Below are 26,647 nucleotides of genomic sequence, written 5' to 3' on the forward strand. Positions count from 1 at the left end.
TTTGGCTTGGACTTATCTCCCACCAGGTGGAACATATGTGCAATAGTTAAGGAACTGAAAGACAATTGGTTTTGCCCTGGCATCCACAAAATTTCTGACCAAATTATTTCTCAGTGCACTACTTGCAAATCTCACCAAGCTTCTGGGAGAAATCCATATACCCCAGGATGTCCTCCCAGGCCAACATTGCCCTTTGCGGCACTCCAAATTCTTTTAGATTTGCCCCCAGCTTTAGGTTCTTCTCACTGTTTGGTTATCATCTGCATGTTTACTGAATGGACTGGATGCTATCTGACTAGACATGCAGAGAAATTAATAACCAAGATTATTCCTCGTTTTGGCATTCCTTTACGGACTGAATCAGACCAAGGAACTCATTTTACAGCAGAGAAAACCACTTGCTTGCAAAAATTTTTGGGATGCTCATTAAAATTTCATACCCCAAATCATCCTCAATCATCAGGACAAGTGGAATGTAAAAATCTAGACATAAAAAGGATTTTAGGAAAAATCTGTCAAGGAACCAGATGTAAATGGCCAGAAGCTTTGCCCTTGGCCCTTAAAATAATCTGGAAAACTGCAAATAGGAGACATGGATTGACCTCTTTTGAAATAGTTTTTGTACACGCAATGGCTACCGGTATCTCTAAACCCTCCATTCTTGGACGAAGTGAACGTCACGGGAACTTAAGTGAACAATTTGATGTTATGACTAGCTGTATACAAGAACTAACTAATATGCATGGCCTTCACCAACTGGCAAGCCTCGCCAACCCTTTCCACCAGGAGAACGAGTGTACACTGAGGTCTTTAGAAGACAACACATGCTGTCAGCTCGCTGGGAAGGACTTCATGAAGTCCTACTGACCAGCTACGCTGCCATTAAAATAAAAGAAAAATCCTCCTGGATCCATGAAAGCCATGCCAAAATAGACCAACAACATCGCTCTCAAGACAACTGGGATGGGGCTGGCCCAGTGGCCCAGCAGTTAAGTTCGCATGTTCTGCTTCGGCAGCCTGGGGTTTGCTGGTTCGGAACCCGGGTGAGGACATGGCACAGCTTGTCAAGCCATGCTGTGGTAGGCGTCTCACATATAAAGTGGAGGAAGATGGGCATGAATGTTAGCTCAGGGCCAGTCTTCCTCAGCAAAAAGAGGAGGATTGGCAGTAGTTAGCTCAGGGCTAATCTTCCTCAAAAAAAAAGACAACTGAGAGACAGTCCCACAGGTAACCTTTGACTAAGGATTTCCAGGGCCAATTCTCAGGCCCCAGAAGCAGCTGGCCTCACAAAGTAGACAGCTTTTCCCTCAATCGGGGATCATTTCACCTACCCCTACCACCCGTTTCTCTTTTTAAGACACACGCACCCCCTCCCCCCCATTACCTTTTCTTATTAAGGAACACTTTTTTTCATGTATTAATCATTTATTAGAAGCTGACTGGAGAGTGTTGGTCTCTGTCTTCCCTACTTCCCCTCTCTAAGTCTCCACTATGGGCTCTTTTTCAACCCGCGTCTTTTTCAACAGGACGAGTACAGACCATACACCCCCCTCCTTATGCCAGTTTACCAAACCCTGGCCACATTAACTAATCAATCTGATTGTTGGTTATGTCAACATCTAGATAATGCCAAAGAACCTGAACTAGTCTCCATTCCTGCCGATGTGCATGCCTGGTGGTCTGAGTATGGAATGGACAAGTGACAGGGTATGGTATCCATGACAAGGAAAACACACTCTGCCTCTTCTTCTTTTGAGGCATTTAGGCCCTGGAAAACCTCAGGGAGGCTCAGGGACTGCCCGTCGCCCACATAAAGACAATAGGTGGAAAGTTTTTCCTTTGAATTGAAAACAAACATGAAAACAGGGGAAATACCAGGACAATATTGCAACCAAGCTCTGTGGTTTGATTCCACGGGTGGCATCTTCATACCTTTCAAGAAAATTGTGAGTGACCATAGCATCACCCCTTTTCACACAAACATTTGCCAAATCACCAGATGTCCTGGATTGCTCATGGGCCACCCTTGTACACCTTGGGGTATTATAGCTGCCCCCATGATTAAGTTTCCCAATACCACAAATCACATATGGGTGGATCATGGATCGGGACTACCTGGGCCACGTGACGGAACCAAGCTTATAGCTGCCACGACCAGACAGGCCTCCTACACCAGCTACTTCACAGAGTGTTCTCCTCTCGTAGATTGACAAGACCACGTGGGAAATGGAGGTGTCCGCACACTGACAGTACCAATGGCAAACGTCTTGGAATAATCCAGACTCTGGGAATTACGGCTTCCATTCTAACCTTGTCTGTAAACCACACTGGTCTTCTTATTTTTATGGGGCAACAAAGTATATAAAGGGTTTCCATCTAAATGGTCAGGATGATGTGGACTTGGACACCTGGTTCCTGCTGTCACCAAATACCCCACCCTAAATGCCAGCCAAGTTACAGACATGGGATCCTTTGTTGATAAAGTTGTGCCACATCAACATGCCAGTGGAGAAATCATAGAGAATCCACTTGTGTAACACAATTCCAAGTTCTTTTCAGTGTTGAGGGTCTTATTCCCAAGCTTTGGGGATTATGAATTGGAAAAGGCAATCTTAAATCTCTCTGTGACATGGAACAAGAGTTCAACAGCACTATGCCAATTTTGAAAATACCCTAGTCAGAAGCTGACAGCTTAGCCTCTGCGGTGCTCCACAATCACTGTGCCCTAGATACACTGACTGCCCAGCAAGGAGGCGCCGGTGCAATCATTGGTGAGGAATGTTGCTTTGGCGTGAATGAAACAGCACAAGTACTATCTAACTGACATTTATTAAAAGGGAAGATTACCACTTTCCACCAGATAAATGAAGCAAAGACATTGATTGGACTGACTTATTTAGAGGACTGGGGAGCTGGTTTAATGGGCTGTGGGGAGATGTGCTCTGATTTGTTCTTCTGTTTATTCATCCTCATTCTAATCCATGTTCTTTTCTCCCTTTGCAGGTTTCTTACCACCCAGCTACGAATTCGTTTTCCACAGTCACCAGCTCAGCTTTTTTTTATCATTATTATTTTTTTTTGAGGAAGATTAGCCCTGAGCTAACGTCTGCTGCCAATCCTCCTCTTTTTGCTGAGGAAGATTGGCCCTGAGCTAACATCTGCTGCCAATCTTCCTCTTTTTGCTGAGGAAGACTGGCCCTGAGCTAACATCTGTGCCCATCCTCCTCTATTTTATATGTGGGACGCCTACCACAGCATGGCTTGCCAAGTGGTGCCATGTCATCAGCCAGGATCGGAACTGGCGAACCCCGGGCCACTGAAATGGAACACGCACACTTAACCGCTGCACCACCGGGCCAGCCCCTCAGCTCACCTTTTAATATATGAGCTTCCAGGGAAGTTTCAGAGGAGGGAACTGATGGGGTTCAGGGCTGGCCACCCCAAGATGTGCTACTTTGGCACGTGGAGTAGTTTGAACTGAAGGCTGCCGAGACCCTGAGGACTCCAGAGAAACTTTTACCTCCCCTTTGAGGAATTCAAACTAAAGGCCTTGCCTATAATGAGAGCAATGACCAGAAAGAACCTTTTTTATGCCCTATCCGTGTGACAGGACAAGCATCTAATTCTTATCGTCCTGCGAATTAGCCTCGGCCCCTCTGCGGCCCCTCTGCGGCCCCGGGCTCCTAACCCATCCCTTGGCTCAAGATGGCAAAACTTCACTTTACCTTTCTGTCTCTGAGCCTCTCATGTATGAGGGGTGCCAGTATGTACGAAATTAATTAAATTTGATTTTCTCCTATTAATCTGTCTCATGTTAATTTAATTTTTAGACCAACCAGAAGAACCTAGAGGGTAGAGGAAAATTTCTGCATCCCCTACATCTGCCCTCTATAGATGCCTGTCTCTATGTCCAAATTTCTCCTTATCATAGGACACCAGTCACGTTGAATTAGGGCCCACCCTAAATTTTAATTTAATTTAATCTAATTACCTCTGTAAAGATCCTATTTCTAAATAAGGTTGCATTCTGAAGTAGTAAGGATTAGAACTTAATTTAATTTAATTTAAGAACTTAATTTAATCTAATTTAATTTCATCTAATTTTAATTTGATTACCTCTGTAAAGATCCTATTTCTAAATAATGTTGCATTCTGAAGTAGTAAGGATTAGAACTTCAACATATCTTTTTTGGTGGAAACAATTAAACCCATAACGGGCCTGAACTTATATGACTTGGAGGGTCCTCTATAGGATTAAGAATATAAAATTACAAACACCTAATTAGGCCTTGGAAGGAGCTTGTGCAAATAGGAAGCCTCACAGTAAATCTGCTTTTGGTTTACAACATCAGAATAGCTGTTGGCAGGTGTGAATTTGACTACACTGAAGTTACATGATGACCCACATTTAACTCATACGTATGCACCGGTACCACACGGGCATGCAGGAGAGAGAGGCTGTTAGTTTTGCTCCCTGAACCTGTGCCCTGGAGTAAGATGTGAAGCTGGGACCTCTCAGAGAGGAGCATCTGGCTGTGAAAAGTGTGATTCTGTGGTTCAAACATTGCTGGTTTTTTGTACAACATGACCCTAAGTTCCAGTCAATGACTTCATTTGGTGCTCAAATGAAGAAGCAGCAAGCGAGAGTATTTATGTGTTGTCTTCTTTTGCCCCATATCCTGAGTTTAGAATTTAAACCTTCACGTGAGATGTGACGACTCTGATCCTGACTTAACCCAATGTGATGGTCTTCTGAACTTCCACCTCCTGACGCTGGTAAAGCACAGGCAGGAGGTAGAGGTGGTGCTCATCAGAATGAGAAAGGGAGCTGGGCACAGATGGCACCAGCTTAGTCCCTGCCAGTTAGGGAAGACAAGGCTTGATCAAAAAAGGTTAATGTCCCTCACTGCCATTTTGCCAATTTTTGAAAAGTCAGATAGGAGCATCCTTTCATACACCTTGGATTGCTGGCTGTCAGAATCAACAGATTTGGCCCTTAATCAACCACTGATGGAGCTGCATGGAGCAGGAGACTGAATTCCACAGCGAGGCTTGGGGGGTACCGTTCTGTCTCAGAGGGGCTATTTCTGCAATAGTTCAGTGAGGCATAAACAGCTGTTGAGGCAAAAACATTAGGAATAAAATTTCCTGCTAACCCAGAAAATCCTCTTCACAAATGTAGAAAAGAAAAGAGTTTTATTATTGAATATGTATTAAACCAGACTGTGATGAACTTCACAGGCAATGCTCTAATGAGACCGCAAAGACAGAAATCGCACCCTTTCATCCAGCCGAGCACATACAATCCATTACATACATGTGCTCAAGATCAATGATAACTGGCCCTCATGTAAGAGGACTTGGCAGTACCATTTGTTATATATTCTCTCATTGTTCACCCTAAATTCACTGGGTAATTGGTACAGCCATGTGTGTTAGTTAACTGCCATTATCTGAAAGAAAAACAAAACGTTTCCTAACTCTATGACTTGCGGGCCGTTACAGCTTGAAACAGGCGCCTTAGGATAAATTCCCGTGATGACAGGGAGACAGGGCGCCATCTTCCTTCATGTTTACAAAGAGGTGGCTCCCAGGCCCTAAGAAAAATGTTCCTCGGGTGTAAGGCAGGCAAGAGGCTCGTTTGGCTGTTAAAATGATTTATGCACAGATCAAAGGGATGAGGAAGGCTTTACAAATACAAGTCTTCGCAAGGAAATGCTCTAGGAAAAGGGAAGGGGGAAAAGGTCTCTTTCCTTTTTGTCAACAGGGAAAATTCAATCTTATTTTTATTTTCCCTTGCACACCCTTCCTTATGGGGAAAACAGATACTCCATGGAAGAATTCACCCAGCAAGAGCCAATAAAGAGGAGGCTAAGATGTATTTGCAGGGGTGGGTTGGCAGTTCGTTTTTTCCTAGGCCAGGTCATGTTGGGCCCTTCGTGGACACCTATTTTTTCTCTCGCAGAACAGCAGAGACATGGGACCAGGAATGATATAGGCAGAAATACACATGAGGTGAAAGATTCCTGGTGTCGACGCAAATAATCCATAATAAATCTATAAATCAAAATTGGGCTGAGTGTATTATGAGCCAGATCTTCCTTCCTCAAGGAAGGAAGGGCATCAAAGAAGTGAGGTGTACAGAGTGGTTATTTACCGTCTTGGAACAAAGGGCATATATCACATATGATAGGAATGTCTCTTTTACAGTGGTCAGGAGATGCTTAGCTGGGACAGCAGATCGATGGTCAGGAGTTCGGTGGTCACGAGGTGAGTGGTCACAAGGTGAGCACAGCAGGTCAATAATTAATCTTTAGCTTAGGGAGAGATGCTTATCCTAAAGGAAATGCCAGTATGGGAGAGGTTACATCCCTATCTTTAGGGGCATCATTCTTGTCTTTGGGACATAGTAAATATTTAAAGTAGGTGTACAATGTATGCTCAACAGGCCGTGTCAGGCCCTTTTGGAAAAACAAGGTCAGGCCGAATTAATTTTAAACCAAATGTCTTCATCATATACTCCAATATATCCTATTGCTTTTCAGTTATTTATCACTGGTAGGGAGAGAGAAACTGGCACTCACTCGGATGCTACTCTCCTACTCTACCCTCTGTTGTGGGAGGAAGGAAGGCACAGGTTCCCCCCATTCTGTGGGCATTGAGGATGGAGAGGGTATAACGGGATAGAGGCGTAAAAATTAAGCACACACTGCTGCCTTACAACCAGTAACAGCTGCTCATTGCAGGTAGGAAGCCTCCGGGAAGCTCTCCCTGTGCCAAGGACTGAGCTCCCTGAGTGGACACAGCGTGTGTGAGGAGAACAGTTTCCAAGGGGAGTCTTCCCCAGAAGGGGAACGTGAGATATTCTCCCAGGACCAGGCTCACCCCTTGGAGGAGATTTGGGGAATCAAACATTTCACCACTCTGGACATGGTACGAACTCTACCCTGCCAGCAGAGAAGAGAATTGGGCAGTGTTCAGGCAGTCTGCTGGTCTGTAAGGAAACTGAGTCTTATCTTGTCCTGTCAGGGGAGGAGTGACACTTTCACTAAAAGGTCTCAGCAGATGTAACAGCAGGTCAGACCAGGAGTGTGACCTAACTCAGTCTCCCTCAGAGCCTATTCATGAGAGAACTCTCACTCTAACCGAGAGGGTCCAGGCATTCAGGGGCTGAGCTGCCTCTCAAGTTTCTCCTGATCCTTTAAAATATATTCCCCCAAACCTCACACCCTCGCAGTTCAAATATAGCATTGGTGATTAAAACCAAACTGCTCTATTATAATTAATTTGCCATCATCCAGCTTTATATTTAATACTTTCACTAATTTTGTCTGGTAACTACAGAAAGTCTTATTACAGGATGTAGTTTATAAAATGCGTCCAATCGCCCCTGCTTAACTCCAGAGGAAAGACCACTTGTTTGCTAAGGCGAAGGAGAACCCCGCCACATACTGGTACTGCGTCGAACCATTCCTGCCTCTGCCAATAATACACATTAGTAACTTCTGAGGCATGGACCCTCCGAGACTCGCAAATACGCTTTGAAACTGTGCTGCAGAAATATACAAGCAAAACTCTCAAAAAATGTTTCGGGATTAGTTTCAGATGCTTCATGCATCCTTAGAAGTACTCCCCCAAAGAGAAATTCCTCATTTCTGGTACTCCAATCTCTCGCCCTCAGAATTTCTCTAAAGCCCGTTCCCTTGATCCACATCAGGGAGAACTTCCCAAATTCCAAATCAAACCCAGATCCTGCCGGGACGCCAAGTTGGCAGAAAAAAGGGTGATCTGGCTCTTGAGGTGGGACAGCGCTGGGAAGCCCCCTTTCATTAGTAAAACAGATGCCTTTATGAAAGCTGCGGACGAGTCTACGCATGGAAAGAGGCTCGACGCCCTTTCATTTTCTGGGGTTTCTACTGGCTGTCAAGACGGGAAAAGAAAACACGCGTCGCTCTGCGGGGCCAGCACAAGGGCAACTGCACATGCGCAAAGCTGTCCTAAGAGCGCTTTGGGATTTAGGCGGGCGAGGGGGAGGGGCGGGGCGGGGCGGGGCGAGGGAAGACCCGCCCCTCTCATTGGCTGTGGCTTTAACTCCTTCCTCTCCCTCCGCCGAGCTTCTCTTTCTTCACCTCTGACCTCGGAAAGAAGGGGGCGGGGCCTTCGGGGGCGGAAGTAGAGGTGCATTGTGGGCTCGCCTAGAGCGGTGGAGTTGAGCCTGAATGAAAGTGGCGCGCCGCCCCTGACGTAACCCGGGTAGGAGCGGCCGGGATTCGGACCCCCGCTGGGCTTCGGGGGTCTCGGACGTCTGGTGCGGAGCGGACCGCGAGGAGGCGGCGGACGCACGGCGAACGTTGTTGGAGGGGGCGACTCTGCGCGGCCCCAAGACATGGCTCACAACAAGATCCCGCCGCGGTGGCTGAACTGTCCGCGGCGGGGCCAGCCGGTGGCAGGTAACCCGGACAGGGGGTGTTCGGGTCCCCGCGCACCGGCGGCCCCGGGGGTGGGCGCAGGTTTCGGTGGTTTCGTGCCTGTTAGTGGTAATTCGGGACCGAGATGTGCTGGGTTGGATGAAGCTTAGTGGATGAGTGTCTGGGAACATAGACTGGAGGAGGTGGATCGGTGGGTGGGTGCACTTGTCACTCTCCAGTAAGATGCCCCCGGTAAGATCAAGTATTGCGAACGGGAAGGTAGACAGGAGGTTTGTGTGGCAGGAGCTGAGGACCCGAGAACACAGTGGGCAGTACTTTGAAGCTTAGAAGTTTGTGAACCTTTTAAGGTTCTCGGAAGGGGAAGGGATCAGTGTCGGTCTAGAGGAGGAGGAGAGCTAAAGAGCAGGAGGGGCAGTTCCTAGCGGTGAAGTGGATCGATACTGAGACTGGAGTTCCTTTTTTTTTTATGACTTTTATTGTGGATTTTTTATCTTTATTGGATTTGACAAACTTTGAATTTAAAGTGTACAGTTTGATAAGTTTTGACTACACACACACACATCGTGTGAAACACCCATGAAACCATCACTACGATCAAGACGGTAAACGTAACCATGGCCTCTCAAAGTTTCCTCCTTCCCTTTGGTAATCCTTTCCTCCTCAGGCAATCACTGATTTGCTTTCTGTCACTATTGATTAATTTGCATTTTCTGCAATTTTTTTAAATAAATCAAATGGCAACAGCATGTACTCCTTTTTGGGCGTAGTTCTCTGCTTTCTTTCACGCATTATTATTTTGAGGTTTATCCGCGTTCTTGTATGTCTTAGTAGTTCATCCTTTTTTATTTTATTGCTGAGTAGTGTTCCATTGTTATGGATACACCACAGTTTATTTATCTGTTCATTTGTTGATGGTCATCTGGATTGTTTGCCCTTTTTGGCTGTTAGAAATTAACTTGCTGTGAACATTCCTGTACAATTCTTTGTATGGACATATGCTTTCAGATCTCTTGTGTAAATCTCTAGGAGAGGAATGGATCATATGGTAGGTGTACATTTAACCTTTTAAAAAACTGCCGAACTCTCTTCCAAAGCGATAACATTTTACATTTCCACCATCAGTGTATGAGAGTTCTGTGTACTCTCTATCCTCCCTAACACTTGGTATGACCAGTCTTTTTCATTTTACCTATTGTAATAGGTATTTAGTAATATCTTACTGTGGTTTGATGTTGAAAAGTCATGTGCTTCTTGGTAATTCAGATATCTTCTTTTAGGAAGTGTCTAAATCTTTTTCTGTTTTTTTAATTGATTGTTTATCTTGTTGAGTTGTTAAAGTTCTTTATATATTGTAAATACAAGTCGTTTGTTGGACATAGGCTTCTAAAAATCCTCTCTCTCATCTGTGACTTGCCTTTTCATTTTCATAACAGTTTCTTTTGGAGAGTGAAAGTTAAAATTTTTTTTTGGTGAGGAAATTGGCCCTGAGCTAACATGCATTGCCAATCTTCCTTTTTTTTGAGGAAAATTAGCCCTGAGCTAACATCTGCTGCCAATCCTCCTCTTTTTGCTGAGGAAGACTGGCCCTGAGCTAACATCTGTGCCCATCTTCCTCTACTTTATATGTGGGACGCCTGCCACAGCATGGCTTGCCAGGCGGTGCCATGTCCGCACCTGGGATCTGAACCGGTGAACCCTGGGCCACCGAAGTAGAACGTGCAAACTTAACCACTCCGCCACTGGGCCGATGCATCCAATCTTCCTATTTTTGCTTGAGGAAGATTGTCCCTAAGCTAACATATGTGCCAGCCTTCCTCTATTTTGTATGTGGGATGCCACTACAGCATGGTGTGGTGAGCGGTGTATAGGTCCATGCCCAGCATCCAAACCTGCAAACCGCAGGCTGCCAAAGCGGAGCGTGTGAACTTAACCACCATGCCACCAGGCTGGCCCCCAAAATTTTAAATTTTAACTAACTCCAACTTATTGCTTTTTCTGAAGGTGTTTTGAAATAAAAAGGATTTTGTAGTGAGCTTTGAGTGCTCAATTATGTACACATCTATCTAGTTACTTAAAATTGTTGGAAGAAGAGATTTGGTAATTGTTTTTTATTCAGGTTTTCTGATTCTTGTGGTTTGTCAGCTTTTGTTCACATTTTGTATAAAACCCTCGGTCAATAAAGCCATATAAACACTGGATAAAAGTGATATTGAAAGATAATCTAAGCAAATCTTGGGGTGAGGAAGTGTTTTTCTTTTTTTTCCAAAGATTTTATTCTTTTCCTTTTTCTCCCCAAAGCCCCCCAGTACATAGTTGTATATTCTTTGTTGTGGGTCCTTCTCGTTGTGGCATGTGGGACGCTGCCTCAGCGTCGTTTGATGAGCAGTGCCATGTCCGCGCCCAGGATTCGAACCAACGAAACACTGGGCTGCCTGTAGTGGAGCGCGTGAACTTAACCGCTCGGCCATGGGGCCAGCCCCAGGAAATGTTTTTCTGTAATGAAATATGAAATAATTTTCTTTATGTTCTAATCGGTTTTATATGCGTTTTCACTTGTAATGAAAACAATTGTACTTGATAATCATTGTACTTTCTTCTTCAAATGAATTGATCACAGTTCTTTCCACTTTTCTTTATAGGTCTCAGTCTCCAGCCATTTTGACTTTTTTCCCCCTTCTCTCTCTTAGTGTTGAATCTTTTCTTTTTACATCTGGTTTTCCCTATAGAGTTATGAAGAAACATCTAAACTTAGACATCTGGCTGCTTTTCTAGCCTGGAGCCTATTTTCTTGGATCCTTTCATTAGAATTATTTGCTACACTGATTTATAAGAAAAAAATCATTAAAAAATTTTTGGCTTTGTTTTTTAGACATATTAAATTAAATTAATTAATTAATTTTCTGAGGAAGATTGGCCCTGAGCTAACACCTGCCGCCCATCCTCCTCTTTTTTTGCTGAGGAAGGCTGGCCCTGAGCTAACATCCGTGCCCATCTTCCTCTACTTTATTTGTGGGATGCCTGCCACAGCATGGCTTGCCAAACGGTGCTGTGTCTGCACCTGGGATCCGAACTGGCGAACCCCGGACCACGGAAGCAGAAGGTGTGCACTTAATCACTATGCCACCGGGTCGGCCCCAAAATTCTTGTTAAAGTGAATATTTTCTATTTGGAATTAGAAAAACAGTTTGAAAATCAGAATTTTAGTATAATCTGCCGGATGCCAATGACATATATCAGAATACTGACTTATTGTAAGATTAATGGGACTAATGTGCCGCTGGCTGGGGGTAGACAGCAGCAGGAGAGATGCTAAGCTCCAGGCAGCTTTATACCTGTCTGAGAAATAGAGTTGTGTGCCTGTTTTTCTCCCTCTGCTAGGAATGCAGGGTCAGAAATAATAAGTTTTTCCTTTTTATTGTATTGGAATCCTTTGGCTCCCAGAAGCTAGACTCTTAGAGTTGTTGTGGTTTGATGAGTCACTAAGCTTACCTGTCTGATTAATTGTGGTCCCTGGATGGAACCCCAGGCCTCCTGACAGCAAAACTGGATCTTTACTAGTAATCAGTGTTGCTTCGGTTTGTGATGCTTATTAGAAAGTAAAGTGAATACAGCATAGAATTCTTGATAAGTTTCTCTGAATTTCCCTTAAAGTTCTGTCTCTCTGTGCCCTAGAAGTGTTCATGCCTCGTTGTATATTTTGTAAATGCAGGGTTAGCAGCGTTTTACAGTAGCAGAGCAGGAAATACCAGCTATATTCTTATAAACTTAAGTGAAAAAGAAGGAATCAGTCACATTCTCATTGTCTACCTCCTAATTTCTTCCTCTTATTTTTTTTCTGGTTATAAAAGTAATCCACGCTTATTGTATAATTTCTTTGCTATTTTGCATATTTAAGAAAGCTTATTATAGTTGCTTAAATGTTCTCATTTCAAATATTAAGATGCATTTTATGAGTACTAGAAGTTCCTAATTTTCCTGAATTAGAAAGATGGTACTAATTATATGTAATCTGTTCCACAATGAAGTCACCTTCTCTAATTAAAACGTACTTCCAATGAGAGAGAGCTTCTGGAGATAGGGCCAAGCTTTATTTCTGAAGAATTCTTTTTTTCTCCTTTTGGGTGATAGATTTCAGGCGAACACTTTGAAGAAAACAAACTTCTCATTTCTTAAGGGTAGATCATTCGATATAAAATTATTTCATATCTACTATGTGTAAAGAACTTACTAGGAACTAACTGTGGGAGTAGGAATATGAGACAGTCTTGTGATAGTGATGGTGACTTTGAAGTCATTTTGCTTAGCAAATATTTGAGGGTCTACTTTCAATCCTTGGGGCTAGGGAGATGAGTAAGATACACTTCCTCACCTTAAAGAGCACGTAGTCTCATGGGAGTAGCAAACCATCATTTCTTTTTTTTTCTTTTTTCTTTTTTTGTTTCGTTGAGGTTATGATAATTTACAACCTTGTGACATTTCAGTTGTACATTGTTATTTGTCAGTCATATTATAGATGCACCACTTCACCCTTTGTGCTTTCCCCCCATCCCCCTTTTCCCTGGTAACCACTAATCTGTTCTCTTTGTCCATATGTTTGTGTATCTTCCACATATGAGTGGAGTCATACAGAGATTGTCTTTCTCTATGTGGCTTATTTCGCTTAACATAATACCCTCAAGGTCCATCCATGTTGTTGTGAATGGGACTATTTTATCCTTTTTTATGGCTGAGTAGTATTCCATTGTGTATATATACCATATCTTCTTTATCCAGTCATCAGTCGATGGGCACTTAGGTTGCTTCCATGTCTTGGCTATTATGAATAATGCTGCAATGAACATAGGGACGCATGGGTCTCTTTGAATTGATGATTTCAAGTTCTTTGGATAGATACCCAGTAGTGGGATGGCTGGGTCATATGGTATTTCTATTTTTAATTTTTTGAGAAGTCTCCATACTGTGTTCCATAGTGGCTGCACCGGTAGGCATTCCCACCTGCAGTGTATGAGGGTTCCTTTTTCTCCACAAGCTCTCCAATGTTTGTTATTTTTTGTCTTGGTCATTTTATCCATTCTAATGTGTGTAAGGTGATATCTTAGTGTAGTTTTGATCTGCATTTCCCTCATGATCACTGATGATGAGCATCTTTTCATGTGCCTATTGGCCATCTGTATATCTTCTTTGGAGAAATGTCTGTTCACATCCCCTGCCCATTTTTTGATCGGGTTGTTTGATTTTTTGTTGTTGTTGAGTTCTGTGAGTTCTTTATATATTATGGAGATTAACCCTTTGTCAGATATATGATTTGCAAATATTTTTTCTGAGTTGGTAAGTTGTGTTTTTGTTTTCCCTTGCCTCGTAGAAGCTCTTTAGTCTGATGAAATCCCATTTGTTTATTCTTTCTGCTGTTTCCCTTCTCTGAGAAGGCATGGTGTCTGAAAAGATCCTTTTAAGAGTGATGTCAAGAGTGTACTGCCTATATTTTCTTCTAGAAGTCTTATGGTTTCAGGTCCTACGTTTAAGTCTTTGATCCATTTTGCGTTTATTTTTGTCAATGGTGTAAAAGAATGGTCTATTTTTATTCTTTTACTTGTGGCTATATAGTTTTCCCAACACCATTTGTTGAGGAGACTTTCTTTTCTCCATTGTATGTTCTCAGTTCCTTTGTTGAAGATTAGCTGTCCATAGATGTGTGGTTTGATTTCTGGCCTTTCAATTCTGTTCCATTGATCTGTGTGCCTGCAAATCATCATTTTTAAACACGGTTCTGTCATAACAAATGCAATAATGACTATTATAAAATATTATGGGATGCCAGAGGTAATAAATGTAATTCTTTGTTTGAGTTTGGGGAAGAGGAGATGGAGAGGGAAGAAGGGGAAGGCTTCTCAGAGAAAGTGATACTTGAATTAGCTTGAGTAAATAGACGTTTGCTAGATAGTTGAGGCATATTTTTTTGGGAAAAGCTGTATGTTAGGATAGAATGATGGTGGGAGAGATCTTGGACTGAAAGTGAGGATATGAGATTTGAGAGTATGAGCCAGATCATACAGGCTGGCGGGGTGTGATGAGGACTTTTAATATTTATATAATTTTCAAGTGCACATTGCAAACCGTTGGAGTTTTTAAACATTGAGATGAGATGATTTGACTTCAGTTTTAAAAAGCTTGCTCTGATTTCTCTGTGTTTAATGAATGAAGGAGACAAGAATGAAAGTGGGGAGACTAGTTAGGAACTTGTTGTGGTAGTCCAGGTGAAAGACAGTGGCGATGGTTTAGAAGTAGTGTTGAAGAGCAGTAGGCTGATTTGAGAGATATTAAAGAGGGAAAATGGACAGAACTTGGTGTTGAATTTAGAATGAGGGAAAGAGAGTAAAAATTGAGTCCAAGTTTCCGGCTTGTGCAGTGGGGTGATTGGTATCATTAGGCCTTATTGGGGGAGAAGCTAGTTGGAAGAGGTATTCTTAAGATCCTGATTGCTCATGTAGAGATGTTGAGTATACAGTTGGATATATGTTCAAACAAGTTTGAGTTGGAGATATACTTTTTTTTTTGGTGAGGAAGATTAGCCCTGAGCTAGCTATTGCCAATATTCCTCTTTTTGCTTGAGGAATATTGTCCCTGAGCTAACATCTGTGCCAGTCTTCCTCTGTTTTGTATGTGGGATGCCACCACAGCGTGGCTTGATGAGTGGTGTATAGGTCCACACCTGAGATCTGAACCTGCGAACTCTGGGCCACAGAAGTGGAGCACACAATAATGACTATGCCTACGGGCTGGTCCCTGGAGATGTACCTTTAAGGATTGTCAGCATAAAGACAATATTTAAAGACGTGGTAGTGATTAGTAAGGATAAATAATGCTAGTTTCTCTAACAAACAACTCCCCAAACTTAAGGGTTCCAATCAGCATGTTTATTTCTTGCTCATATCACAATGTGTGTCAGGCTGTTTTCCTGGGCAACTCTTCTCTGGACTCTTTCCTTCTTGTAATGCTGTCCTCTTAAACATGTGACCTCTAAGGTTGCCATCAAAGGGGAAGAGCAGGAATAGGTGATCTCTCTGGGGGTTTTATGGCCAGCCTTAGTAGTGGTATATCTCACCCCTGCCCATATCCCATTGACCAGAAGCCAGTCACATGGCCCTCACCTACCTGCAAGAGACTCTGAGAAAAGGAGTCTTTTTGTGTGCCCTGGAAGAGGAAAATAAATAGAATTTGGGGAACAGATAGGTAGCCTTGTGTCTGCCATGGCGGTGGATAAGGCCTTCCAGGCAGAGAGCGTAGACAGTAGAGGAGAAGGCCCAGCATGGAACCCACAGAAACCTAGCATTTAGAAGTCGAGTAGAGGGAATAAAGGAGTTGAGAAGGAATAGCCAGAAATTGGAGGTGGTGTTAGATGGGTGGTAGAAATAAAAGGAGTCTGGTGTCATGGAAGCCAAGAGAATTTTTCAAGAAGGAAGGAGTTCTCAGATATATGCGATGCTGCTGAGATGTTAAGATGCTAGAAAAGTCGGTAACAACGTGGAAGGGAGGAAGGGTTGATTGATGGTGCTTGAGAAAGCAAAATGGGAGGGAATCCAGAGCAGAGGGAGGGCATTGACCTTTAATGCGAGGAAGGACAGGGCACAAAAGAGAAGATGGACTCAGATGCAGAAAGGTTTATAGATGAAGCGCAGGGGCGAGGCAAGTTTCTGCCTGCTGGGGAGAGGCGTTGTTGAATAGTGCTTCCATCCATGGAGTCTCCGTTCACATCTCCCGGGTTTGAATCATTGTTCTCACGTTTACTAGAAGTGTGACAATGGGCAAGTTGCCTGATCTCTCTTGCCTTGGTTTTCCCTTATGTAAAATGGGGATAAAATCAGTATTTAGTTTTTGGTAGGAGTAAATGAATTAATCTATATGAAATGTTTTAAACAGTGCCTGATATGTGGCAGACATTTAAAGTTAGCTTTTATTATTATGGTTTCTGTTTCTTTTTATCTTTTCAGCGAGGTATAGCATAAAGCTGTCAGTTGAAAAGGGGGTGGGGAAACCCGGTATATTTTATGAATGAGGAAAAGATCTGAAACGGTTATTTATCGTAGATAAGATATCGTAGAAGATAGTTAGTGGTGTGTGGTAGGATTGCCTTTGAGATTGGTGGTTATGGTTTGTAGTGTCACCCATCTGCTGTGCTGTGGGATTTTCTCTAGGAGCCCTGAGCTGCATCCCTGTAGGCCCATAGAAGTCAGGTGGTTGGGTTATTGAGGTATGGCCTTTTCTCAGGTGCGTGTGACCGAGTAGTGGGGGAGGACCAAGGAGGTTAAGGGTATTTAGAGGGGACTGATTATGATGATCAGCTGGGGACTCAGCAGTGAGCTCAGAAGGAAAGCGAAGACCAGAGGAGCTAATGGAATCAGGATTGGATGTTGGAGGCAACAGTGAGGAGGAGAGAGGGTCTAATGGGATGAATCTGCTAACATACCATACTGTTTACTTATTTAGTATGTTTATTATTTATGGTTTGTTTTTCCCCTATAATGTAATCTCTGTGACGGCACGGATTTTTATCTGTTTTTCTTTTCTTTTCACTGATGTATTCCATGCACCCAGAACAATGCCTGATACATAGCAGGCATTCATTAAATATCTGTTGAGTAAAGTAAGTGAAGTAGAATAATTTAGGTGAGATGATTCTAGAGGTAGTGAGAAGTGGTCAGATTCTGGATATATTTTGGAGAGAGATCTGATAGGATTTGCTTATCAATTGGACATGGGATATGCAAGAGAGGAGTCAAGGATAACTCTGAAAATTATGGGCTGAGTTACTAAAAAAATGGTGTTACCGTTTGCTGAGTTGGAGAAGACCATGAGAGGTGAAGTTTTTGGAGTTTGAATATCGAGAGCTCGGATTTGGATATCAAGTCTGAGACGTCTGTTTGACTCTGAGTCAGGTAGGCAGTTTGATGTCCAAGTGTAGAGTTAAGGGGGAGGTTTGGCTGGACATACACGTTAGCGAGTCACGGCGCGTTAATGGCTTTTAACGATGAGATTAGATGAGACGCTGAGGGAGTGAGTGTAGATAGAAAGGAGGTCCAAGGACAGAGCCCTGGGACTAAAGATAGGGGAGTCAGGGAGATAAGGAGGAGCCAGTAAAGGAGACTGAAGAGGGGGGCCGGAGAGAGAGGAGGAAAACCAAGAGGATGTGGTGTCCTGGAAACCAAATGAAAAAAGGGATTCAGGAGCTCCCTGTTGAATTAAAAAGTAATCAGTTGTTTGAGAACTGAGAATTGACCATTGGATTTAGCAGTGTGATGGTTATTGGTGATCTTGAGTGATTTTGTAGAAAATAAAAATTGAAAAAATTATCATTTTGTGAATTTTAGGTTAAAACCTCTGGATAGATGTTAAAATTCACTCAGATATTATTTTATGTAGATATTTATTCTTATTGATTTTGTGTTTTAAAATGTAAATCAGTTAGAATAGGTGATTTTATTTATTTATTTTTTAGTTTTATTTTTTTCTGCTTTTTCTTTCCTCCCCAAATCCCCCCAGCACATAGTTGTATATTTTTAGTTGTGGGTCCTTCTAGTTGTAGAATAGGTGATTTTAGAATTCATTGTATAAGATGACTTCCCTTATGCGTATAGTGTGATTCAGGAAAAAAGGCCAAAAAGTTCAGTCTTGCTTGCTGAAATTATAGTCACTGATAATTGGGGAGTGATTTTGGTTAGCCTGCTTCTCAGCGTGATCCTTATCCTGAGGTGTAGGATAGGGTCTATAAGATGGAGAAAATTCCAACCTCATATTAAAAAAGTACAATTAGGAATTTTAAAGAATTGGTTGAATTCACTCCATTATCAGTTTTCTGGTACCATGTCTTTAAAGGTGTTAAGGCAATAACTTTTTAATGTAGTAGTTTAGAACTTGAGCCTTTATGGAAGTTCCATTCATTCGTAATTTTTCTTTTGTTTTTATATTTGATAGTTAATTTCTAGAATTTATGTTGTCCTTAAAAGTTCAAAGGGGGCAGTACCTTTTAAAGTATATAAGTTGAGATTGAGAGTGTTTCATGAACAGTTCCAGTTGAAACATTTTAAGAAAGTGATTTTAAGAATTGCTAATTATAAAGTTTTAATCTGAAACAGTTTCTTTAATGAAAATCGTTACCTATCTTAATGTTGTTTAGGAAGATTCTTACCTCTGAAGACAATGTTAGGACCAAGATACGATAGTCAAGTTGCTGAAGAAAATCGGTTCCATCCCAGTATGCTCTCAAATTATCTAAAGAGTCTGAAGGTAAGAAACAAAACATTACTTATACTGATTTAGTGTACTTTATTATTCTCTTTTTCTTCAGGTGGCTTTAAAAAAAAAAACCTTGTGTTTTGAAATAATTGAATGACTTAGAGGAAGTTGCAAAAATTGTACAGAGTTCTGTGCACCCTTCCCCCAGCTTTTCCAAATGGTGACATTGTCCATAACTGTAGTACAATATCAAAAGAGGACACTGACATTGGTACAGAACTGTTGACTAGGTTGCAGACCTTATTTATTTTTTACTGGTTTTTATATGTATTCATTTCTGTGTATATGTGTGTAGTTCTGTGCAGTTTGATGCAACGTACAGATCTGTGTGGTGGTTGCAGAACTATTCCATCTCCATAGAGGAACTCCCTCGTGCTATTACTCCTTTATCATCAGACCCATCTTCCCACCCCTGTTCCTGTATGCTGGCAACTGCTCATCTCTTTTCCAGCTGTGTAGTTTTGTCATTTTGAGAATGTTACATAAATGGAATAAAACAGTATATGACCTTTTGAGACTGGCTTTTTTCACTAAGTGTAATGCCTTTGAGGTCCATCCACGTTGTTGCATATATCAACAAAAGTTCATTCCTTTTTATTGCTGAATAGTATTCAGTTGTATGGATGTACCAGAGTTTATTTAACCATTCTCCATTGAATGGTTAAATAACCATTTAACCAATTTGAATTGTTTCCAGTTGTGGGGTATTGGGAATAAAGCTGCTGTGTGAACATTTATGCACAGGTGTTTGTGTGAACTTAAGTTTTCATTTTTCTGCATTAAATATCTAAGCGTTTGATTGCCGAGTGCATGGTTAGTTTTACAAGAAAGTGCCAAACTGTTTTTGTAAATGAACTTTTTTGCGATATTCTGACATAATACTGATGGTACTAGTTTCCTAGGGCTGCTGTAACAGATGACCACCAACTGGGTGGCTCAAAATAACAGAGCTTTATTCTCTCACCGTCCTGGCGGTTAGAAGCTTCAAGTCAAGGTGCTGGCAGGGTTCCTTCCTTCTGGAGGCTTGGAGCAAGAATCTTTTCCATTCTTTTCCCCTAGCTTCTGGTGATTGTCAGCAATCCTTGGCATTCCTGGGCTTGCAGCTCCATCACTTGTGTCTGCCTCATTGTGGACATTCTCCCTGTCTGTGTCTGTGTCCAAATTTTTCCTTCTTTTAAGGACACCCTAATCCAGTGTTTCATCTGAATTTGATGATATTTGCAAAGACTCTATAACCCTATTTTCAAATAAGGTCACATTCGCAGGTACTGGGAGTTAGGACTTGAACATATCTTTTTAGGGGACATAATTCAACCAATAACACCCATCATTGTTACTCTTCTGTTTTATATTCTTGGTAGTCTTTTATTGTATGCTATATTAGTACATTCAGCAAGTGTTAGTGCCCATAGTGCCATTTATGTGCAAGGCTCCTATCATGGGATAGAAAAGGCGCCACTTGGACTTTGAAAACCTGTTTACTCATCCCTTTTCTCAGTGTAGTTTTGAGTCTTTATGTGTTTATATCTTTTATTTTAGCTTACTTGTAGACTTTTTATTTTTATTATCAATAATCATATTGAAAATCATAGTTAACGTTTATAGAGTGTTAAATTTTTCCTAGGCAGTGTGCTAAGAGCTTGGGCTTAGAAGCCAGATAGCCTGGGTTTGGATTCTGGTTTGCCACTTACAGCTTCGTGGGCAAGTTATGTAACCTCTTCACGTTTCAGTTTCCTCATTTGTAAATAAAATTAGGGCATGTAAAGCATGTGGAATAGTGCTTGGCACAGAGTAAGAACTTCATTTAAATCTCACAACAACTCTGTGAGGTAGATACTATTATTAGCCTTACTTCATGGATTGGGATTATCTATTTTGAAAATAAATACATATATGTAATATATATGTGTTTGCATGTGTATACAAACAGATGCATTCACACACAAACACATTATCCACACAGGCACAGCACACACATGTTTATACATATACCTATATATGGAGCTCATTGCAATTAAGTCACACAATACAGTTTCACAGTTTCTCAGTTTCCTTGGCTAAAGTATTCCTATGTATTTAGACAATTCATATTTTCTTGCTCATCTCCACTTGTCATTGATTTCTTATTTTGGACCTGGAGACAGACAACATGGGTTCTGATTCTGACTCGCTGAGAAGCTGTATCATGGTATCTAAATCTTTGTGTTTGGCAGTATATATCCTTTGACGGAATTAAGATTACTGCAGAAGCTATGGGAGAAGGGAAGAGAAGTAGGCCCAGGGGGCAGATTGCAGAAAATACCATCAGAAATACATTTCCTGAAGTACGAGCTCACCTGGTTGGTAGACCTAGCTCTCATCTACACATGAGCTAAGGAGTCTGGAGAAATGCCGCCTCATGGCAGCTCGTTATAGTTTAGAAGCACACAATTTTGTCTGTTTTGTCCTGTGTGAAATTTAAATATTTGTGCCATTTTTTCTCTGTAACAGTGGAGTTGAATCGTTATATAGACCAGTCTCCTTTAGGCGAATCCTACAATACATACTCAGTAAAAAATAGGAGAGAAGAGTAACAGTTAAAAATGCGGATTGTTTCTCTTGCCACTCTTCCCAGAGAGTACATGCTTCAGAACGAGGTGGAAGATGTGCGAATTAACTGTCTTTTCACTTGGCTCAGTTTGGGTGTGCTTTGCTTAGTGAGACTATCTTGCCAGGGTGTATGTGATTCTAGTTGTTAAAGATTTTTCAAACCAAATGGCCCCCAAACACAAGCCGTTTCTTCAGGTAGTGAATAGAAGAAATAAGGATTTTTATTCTAATGCAGGAAGAAAAACTGGCTGGGAGATGGGATTAAGTCTTCAATGAGATGCACAAATATGACCAGGTGTACTGTTCTTTATTGATTACTTAAGGGATTTACAAGGGAATGTAGACTTTACACACCTTTTACCCTATCTACTCGCTTTAGAATTTAACTGCCTAACATTTGATGTAGTGATAGCCCTTAGAGTGCTGGGTTCACGTGTGCCTGGAGCTTGTTGGGTGCATTTCAGAAGGATGCTGTCTCTGCTCTAGCCCTCTTGTCTAATAAATCATAGGTGGAGTGGCAGATGCAGAAAACCACATCGGTGTTTGCTTTTTTAGGTGGACTTTTGTGATGTTGAAGTGCAGTCTCTTTTGCTTATGTCCTTGTTCTATCATTAATTAGGGGGTTAATTTATTTTATTTACTGCCTGCTAAGTTCTAGTGCCTTGAACAAGACTTGGATAAGTGATACTTGTGTTGTCGATAGTTCATTGGCAGAATGAACATAAAATCTTCCTCGATTTAGATGGATGAACTGGAGTATTGCCATTTAGTCAACTTGTGTTGGAACAAATTCACTTAACTAGTAAATCTGCCCTTTTTTCTTTCTTTCTTTTCTTTTTTTAAGGTTAAAATGGGCTTGTTGGTGGACCTGACAAATACTTCAAGGTTCTATGACCGAAACGACATAGAGAAAGAAGGAATCAAATATATAAAACTTCAGTGTAAAGGGTAAGTCATGCGTTAAGATTCTTTAATATTGAAACCTTTCACTGAAATTTAAAATCTCTTCTGTTTTCAAAAAAAATGTTTCCCTATTACTAGACATGGTGAGTGTCCTACAGCTGAGAACACTGAGACATTTATTCGTCTGTGTGAGCGGTTTAATGAAAGAAACCCGCCTGAACTTATAGGTATGTTTGGCTTTCCTTTACCACTGTTGAATATTTTATTTTGTAATTGGGTTTCCATTCTCTTTTCTGCAAGTGAATTGATATGGACCTTTTTTTTTCCTTTTTAGAGTAATCACCAAGAAGTATTTATTAAAGTAATAGACTTTTATGAACTATAAAATAAATGTATTTTTGTAATTTTTATGTTTTTCGAGGTGAAGCCCTAATTACTGGGTGTACTGTTGGGAAACTCTGACTTAAATACTGCATATTTATGTTCTATAATTTTGCATTTTATACTGTATTATTCTGAAACTTTCTTTTTCACTCAGAATTATATTTCTTTCTTTTTCTTTTTTTGTTGAGGAAGATTGGCCCTGAGCTAACATCTGTTGCTAATCTTCCTCTTTTTCCTTGAGAAAGATTGTTGATGAGCTAACATCTGTGCCAGTCGTCCTCTATTTTGTATGTGGGATGCCACCACAGCATGGCTTTATAAGTGGTGCATAGGTCTGCACCCAGGATCCTAACCCACAAACCCCAGGCCACTGAAGCGGAGCGTGTGAACTCAACCACTATGCCACTGGACTGGCCCCAGTATTATATTTCCAAGAGTGATCCATGATGATACATTTAACTGTTGTTCATTTTTGCTGCTGTGTAGTATTCCATCATGTGATCATACTGTGGTTTATTTCTTCTCCTGTTGATGGACAGTTCTTTCAGCAGATATTTATTGACGGCTACTCTTTGCCAGGTACAGGCTCTTGGGACACGTCAGCGGAGAAGAAAGAAAAAAATCCCTGCTCTTCTGGAGCTTATATTGTAGGGTGGGCTGGGAGTGGGGTGGGGAAAGTCAGGCAATAAATGATAAATGTAATAAAGAAGTCAATTTTCTGAAAATGACAGTTCCTTAAAATGACATTTGGGTTATTTTCAGTTTTTTTGCTATTGTAAGCAATGCTGCTAGGAGTGGTCTTCTGGAATTTTTAAGGTTGATTTGTGTTTTGATCCTTTGTTCCTTCTGGTATTTATATTGGTATGTGGTTTGAATTGAGGATCTAATTTAAATGTTTTCCATATAACCAATCATTTTAGCACAGCTTATTGAATAATTTTTTCTCCTGATAGCTAGATGCCATAAATTAACTTCTTATATGTGCTGTTGGAGAATTTTTCCAATTCACTTGCCTTTCAATTTTTTTGGTGATATTTTAAAACTTTTTTGTTGTTGATGTATTTTCTTGTGTGATTTCTTTTTTTTTAGTTTTAAAAAGCTAATATTTTCGCCATTCAGAGAATTAACTGAAAAACTATTAGGAATAATAAGAAACTTAAGGGGATGTGTTTGGACACAGATAAATAAGAAAACATCAGCAACTTTCCTGCAAACAAGCAATAACTAGTTAGAAAATATAATTATCAAATGATCTCGTTAATCTTATTAACAATATTGGCTAACATTTATTGAACATTTTCTCTCTGCTCAGTCACTCTGTAAATGATTTTACATACATTATCTCATTTTATTCTCACAACAATCCTATTAGGTAGCTATTATTTTCACCCCATTTTCTGATAAGAAACTAAGGCTTGGAAAGGTTACGTAACTTGCTCAAGGTCCTTCACACAGCTAGTAAAGGTTAGAGCTTAGATCAGATCCTAAGTAATCTGAGTTGAGAGCTCACACTCTAAACTACTTCTCTCTTCTGTAACAGAAGTACAAAACACCAAGGAATAAAGCTATTCAGAAATGTAGGAGGTCTTTATGAAGAAAATATATTTGGATGTTAAGAGACTTGAAGAAATGCAGGGACATTATGTGTTTCCAAATTAATTTCAAATTTTTAATGTAATTCCAAGCAAAATCCCAATGAGACTGGAAGCATTACTGTGAAGTTAATGTCTTGTAAAACCCACTGCCTTCATTAAGTCAGTAAATATTTATTAAGTGCCAAAAAAATTGTTTGGCAAATCAAACAGGCAAGATTATGAGCAGGAAAATTTTGAAAAGCAAAAGTAATGGGGGATTTTCCTTACCAGTTATGAAAGCACATGGTAAAGCAATGGAAATTACAGTGGTTTCCTGGTGGTAGCAGAGATGTTTTTCAAAAAGGTATGATTATTTAACAAGTGGTATTGAGACAATTAGCCAAGTATATTAAAAAAACATTTTAGGTGCATTACATATTTTTAAAAGGACTCATAAGAATATAGGAGAAAGTAAAGGTCAGTATTTATTTAATTCTGGGGTAAGGAAAGCTATTCCAAGCATATCACCAAAGGGAGAATCCATAAACAAATACTTTTTTAGGAGTGTTCCTGGACTGCATGTATCAGAATCACCTGAGGATGCTTATTAGAAATATGTGTTTTAGAGCCTCACATAATCACAAAAACCTACATAATCACAAATCTACATAATCGCATCATCTTTATGTCCTACATAATCGCAAACTCTGGGAATGAAGCCTAGGAATCTAGTGTTTTTAAACAAAGGTCTTAGGTGATTTTTATGCACATTTAAATTTGAGAACTGCTGTTAAAAATTAAAATGTGGTCTATTAATGAAAATAGTAACAGTTGCTATTAATGAATGTTATTATTTGCCTGGCAGACATGGTGGGAAGCTATAAATGAATGAATGAAGGAATGAATAAATGTAATCCTCACACAACTCTATGTAGTATGTGGTGGTATCCCCATTTTACAGATAAGGAAAATGAGTCTCAGAGAATCTAAGTAGTTTACCCATGGTCACACATCTAATAAATTTTCAAGCCAAGTTTTTAATTCAGTTTCTGATGTCAAAGTCCAAATCTCTAATTAGTTGCTACATTGGTTTCTAGATTGACCATATAAAAATGAAAATAAATTTATGTATTATAAAACACAGCAGAAAGAGCAAAAAGATACTTGGCAAATTGGGAAAAATATTTGGAGCTTGTATGATACATAAAAAATTAATATTCTTATATACAAAGAGATTTTATAATCCAATAGGCAAAAGAGGCATTCCTCAATAGGAAAATATGGAAAACAGTGACAATGTGGTTTATAAAAGAGGAAGTACAAATAGCCAAGAAACATGAAAAAGTTTCATTCTCACTTGTCAGCAAGAGATACACATTGAAATATATATGTTATTACTGTCCCTCATCAAATTGGCAAAGATTTAAAAAATTATGATGTCAAGGATTATATAACGTGGTGAATTAGCATGTTAATTGGTACAGCCTCTCTGGAGGGACAATTTGGTGATATTTCTCAAGATCCTTAAATGTGTTCATACACTTTGACTCATCAAGACCACATCTATGAATTTATTTTAAGGAAGCAGTCAGAGATGGACATAAAGATTTATGTGAAAGGAATTTCATCACAGCTTCATTGGTAATAAAAAAACTGGAAATAGCTTACATATCTGATAAAAGCAGGTCATTTATGTTGTACAGTATGCAACTGTTATTTAACAGAACAGTAATATGGGAATATATGACATTTTGTATTGTGATATGTATATGTGTATATATTTACACATTCACATGAACATATGTAATAAGTACACATAGATACACCTGTATTTAGGTATACAACTAGAAGATATACAGCCTAAAATAGCATTGAGGCCTTTACTTGAGCGATTAAAAACGAATTGTTTTCTTACTTGAGAGACGCCATTGTAGGGGTAAATGCTAAATATACTTGGGAATTCAAGGGAGGGCAGTCAAGAAGTTTTAACATCTGAAATCAGGTGTCATGATTTCAGAAAGATTAACACTCCTGGGTTTAGGAAAACAAGTCAGCCCTTGTTATTACTTGTCCAGTTGTATTCTTGGAAGAACTGATAGGAAAAATTTCAAAATTGACTGTTTTATGAGTTATAAAAATTATAGAATTGTGCTACAATATGTTCTCTATTCTTTGCTTTGTATCACTGCAGTGATTCTCCTCATGTGTATTGAAGTGGAAACATTTGCTTTGGGCCTGCCAAGTTTTGGAGCAGAGATTATATTGGCAATTATTTATTGTAGTAATACTCCGAAGATAATAACAGAAACTGGTCTTAGAGCTGGTTGTTGGTAACTCCTTTTCAAACAAAAGGAACTAAGGAATCAAGTTTAGGTGTTCTTAGTGTCTGAAAATATTGGCCTGCTTTTACAATATTTTAGTCATGTTTTAGTATCAGAGATGGAACCTTCATCAGCCTTGCACACATTCTTGCTGAAG

General features: G+C 40.4%; 1 protein-coding gene across 1 annotated transcript in view; it reads left to right on the forward strand.

Moving 5' to 3' along the window:
• The first annotated feature begins 8,196 nt into the window (after window positions 1-8,196).
• The window catches only part of RNGTT (RNA guanylyltransferase and 5'-phosphatase), a 273,705-nt gene continuing 255,254 nt past the window's right edge, over window positions 8,197-26,647 (forward strand). Inside the window, exons 1-4 of the mRNA XM_046676924.1 lie at window positions 8,197-8,450; window positions 18,601-18,710; window positions 22,153-22,256; window positions 22,350-22,438. Coding sequence (XP_046532880.1) covers window positions 8,387-8,450; window positions 18,601-18,710; window positions 22,153-22,256; window positions 22,350-22,438 — 367 coding nt within the window. The 5' untranslated portion in view covers window positions 8,197-8,386. The remainder of the gene's footprint in view (window positions 8,451-18,600; window positions 18,711-22,152; window positions 22,257-22,349; window positions 22,439-26,647) is intronic.

Source organism: Equus quagga, chromosome 11 (assembly GCF_021613505.1).
Source record: "Equus quagga isolate Etosha38 chromosome 11, UCLA_HA_Equagga_1.0, whole genome shotgun sequence".
Lineage (NCBI taxonomy): Eukaryota > Metazoa > Chordata > Mammalia > Perissodactyla > Equidae > Equus > Equus quagga.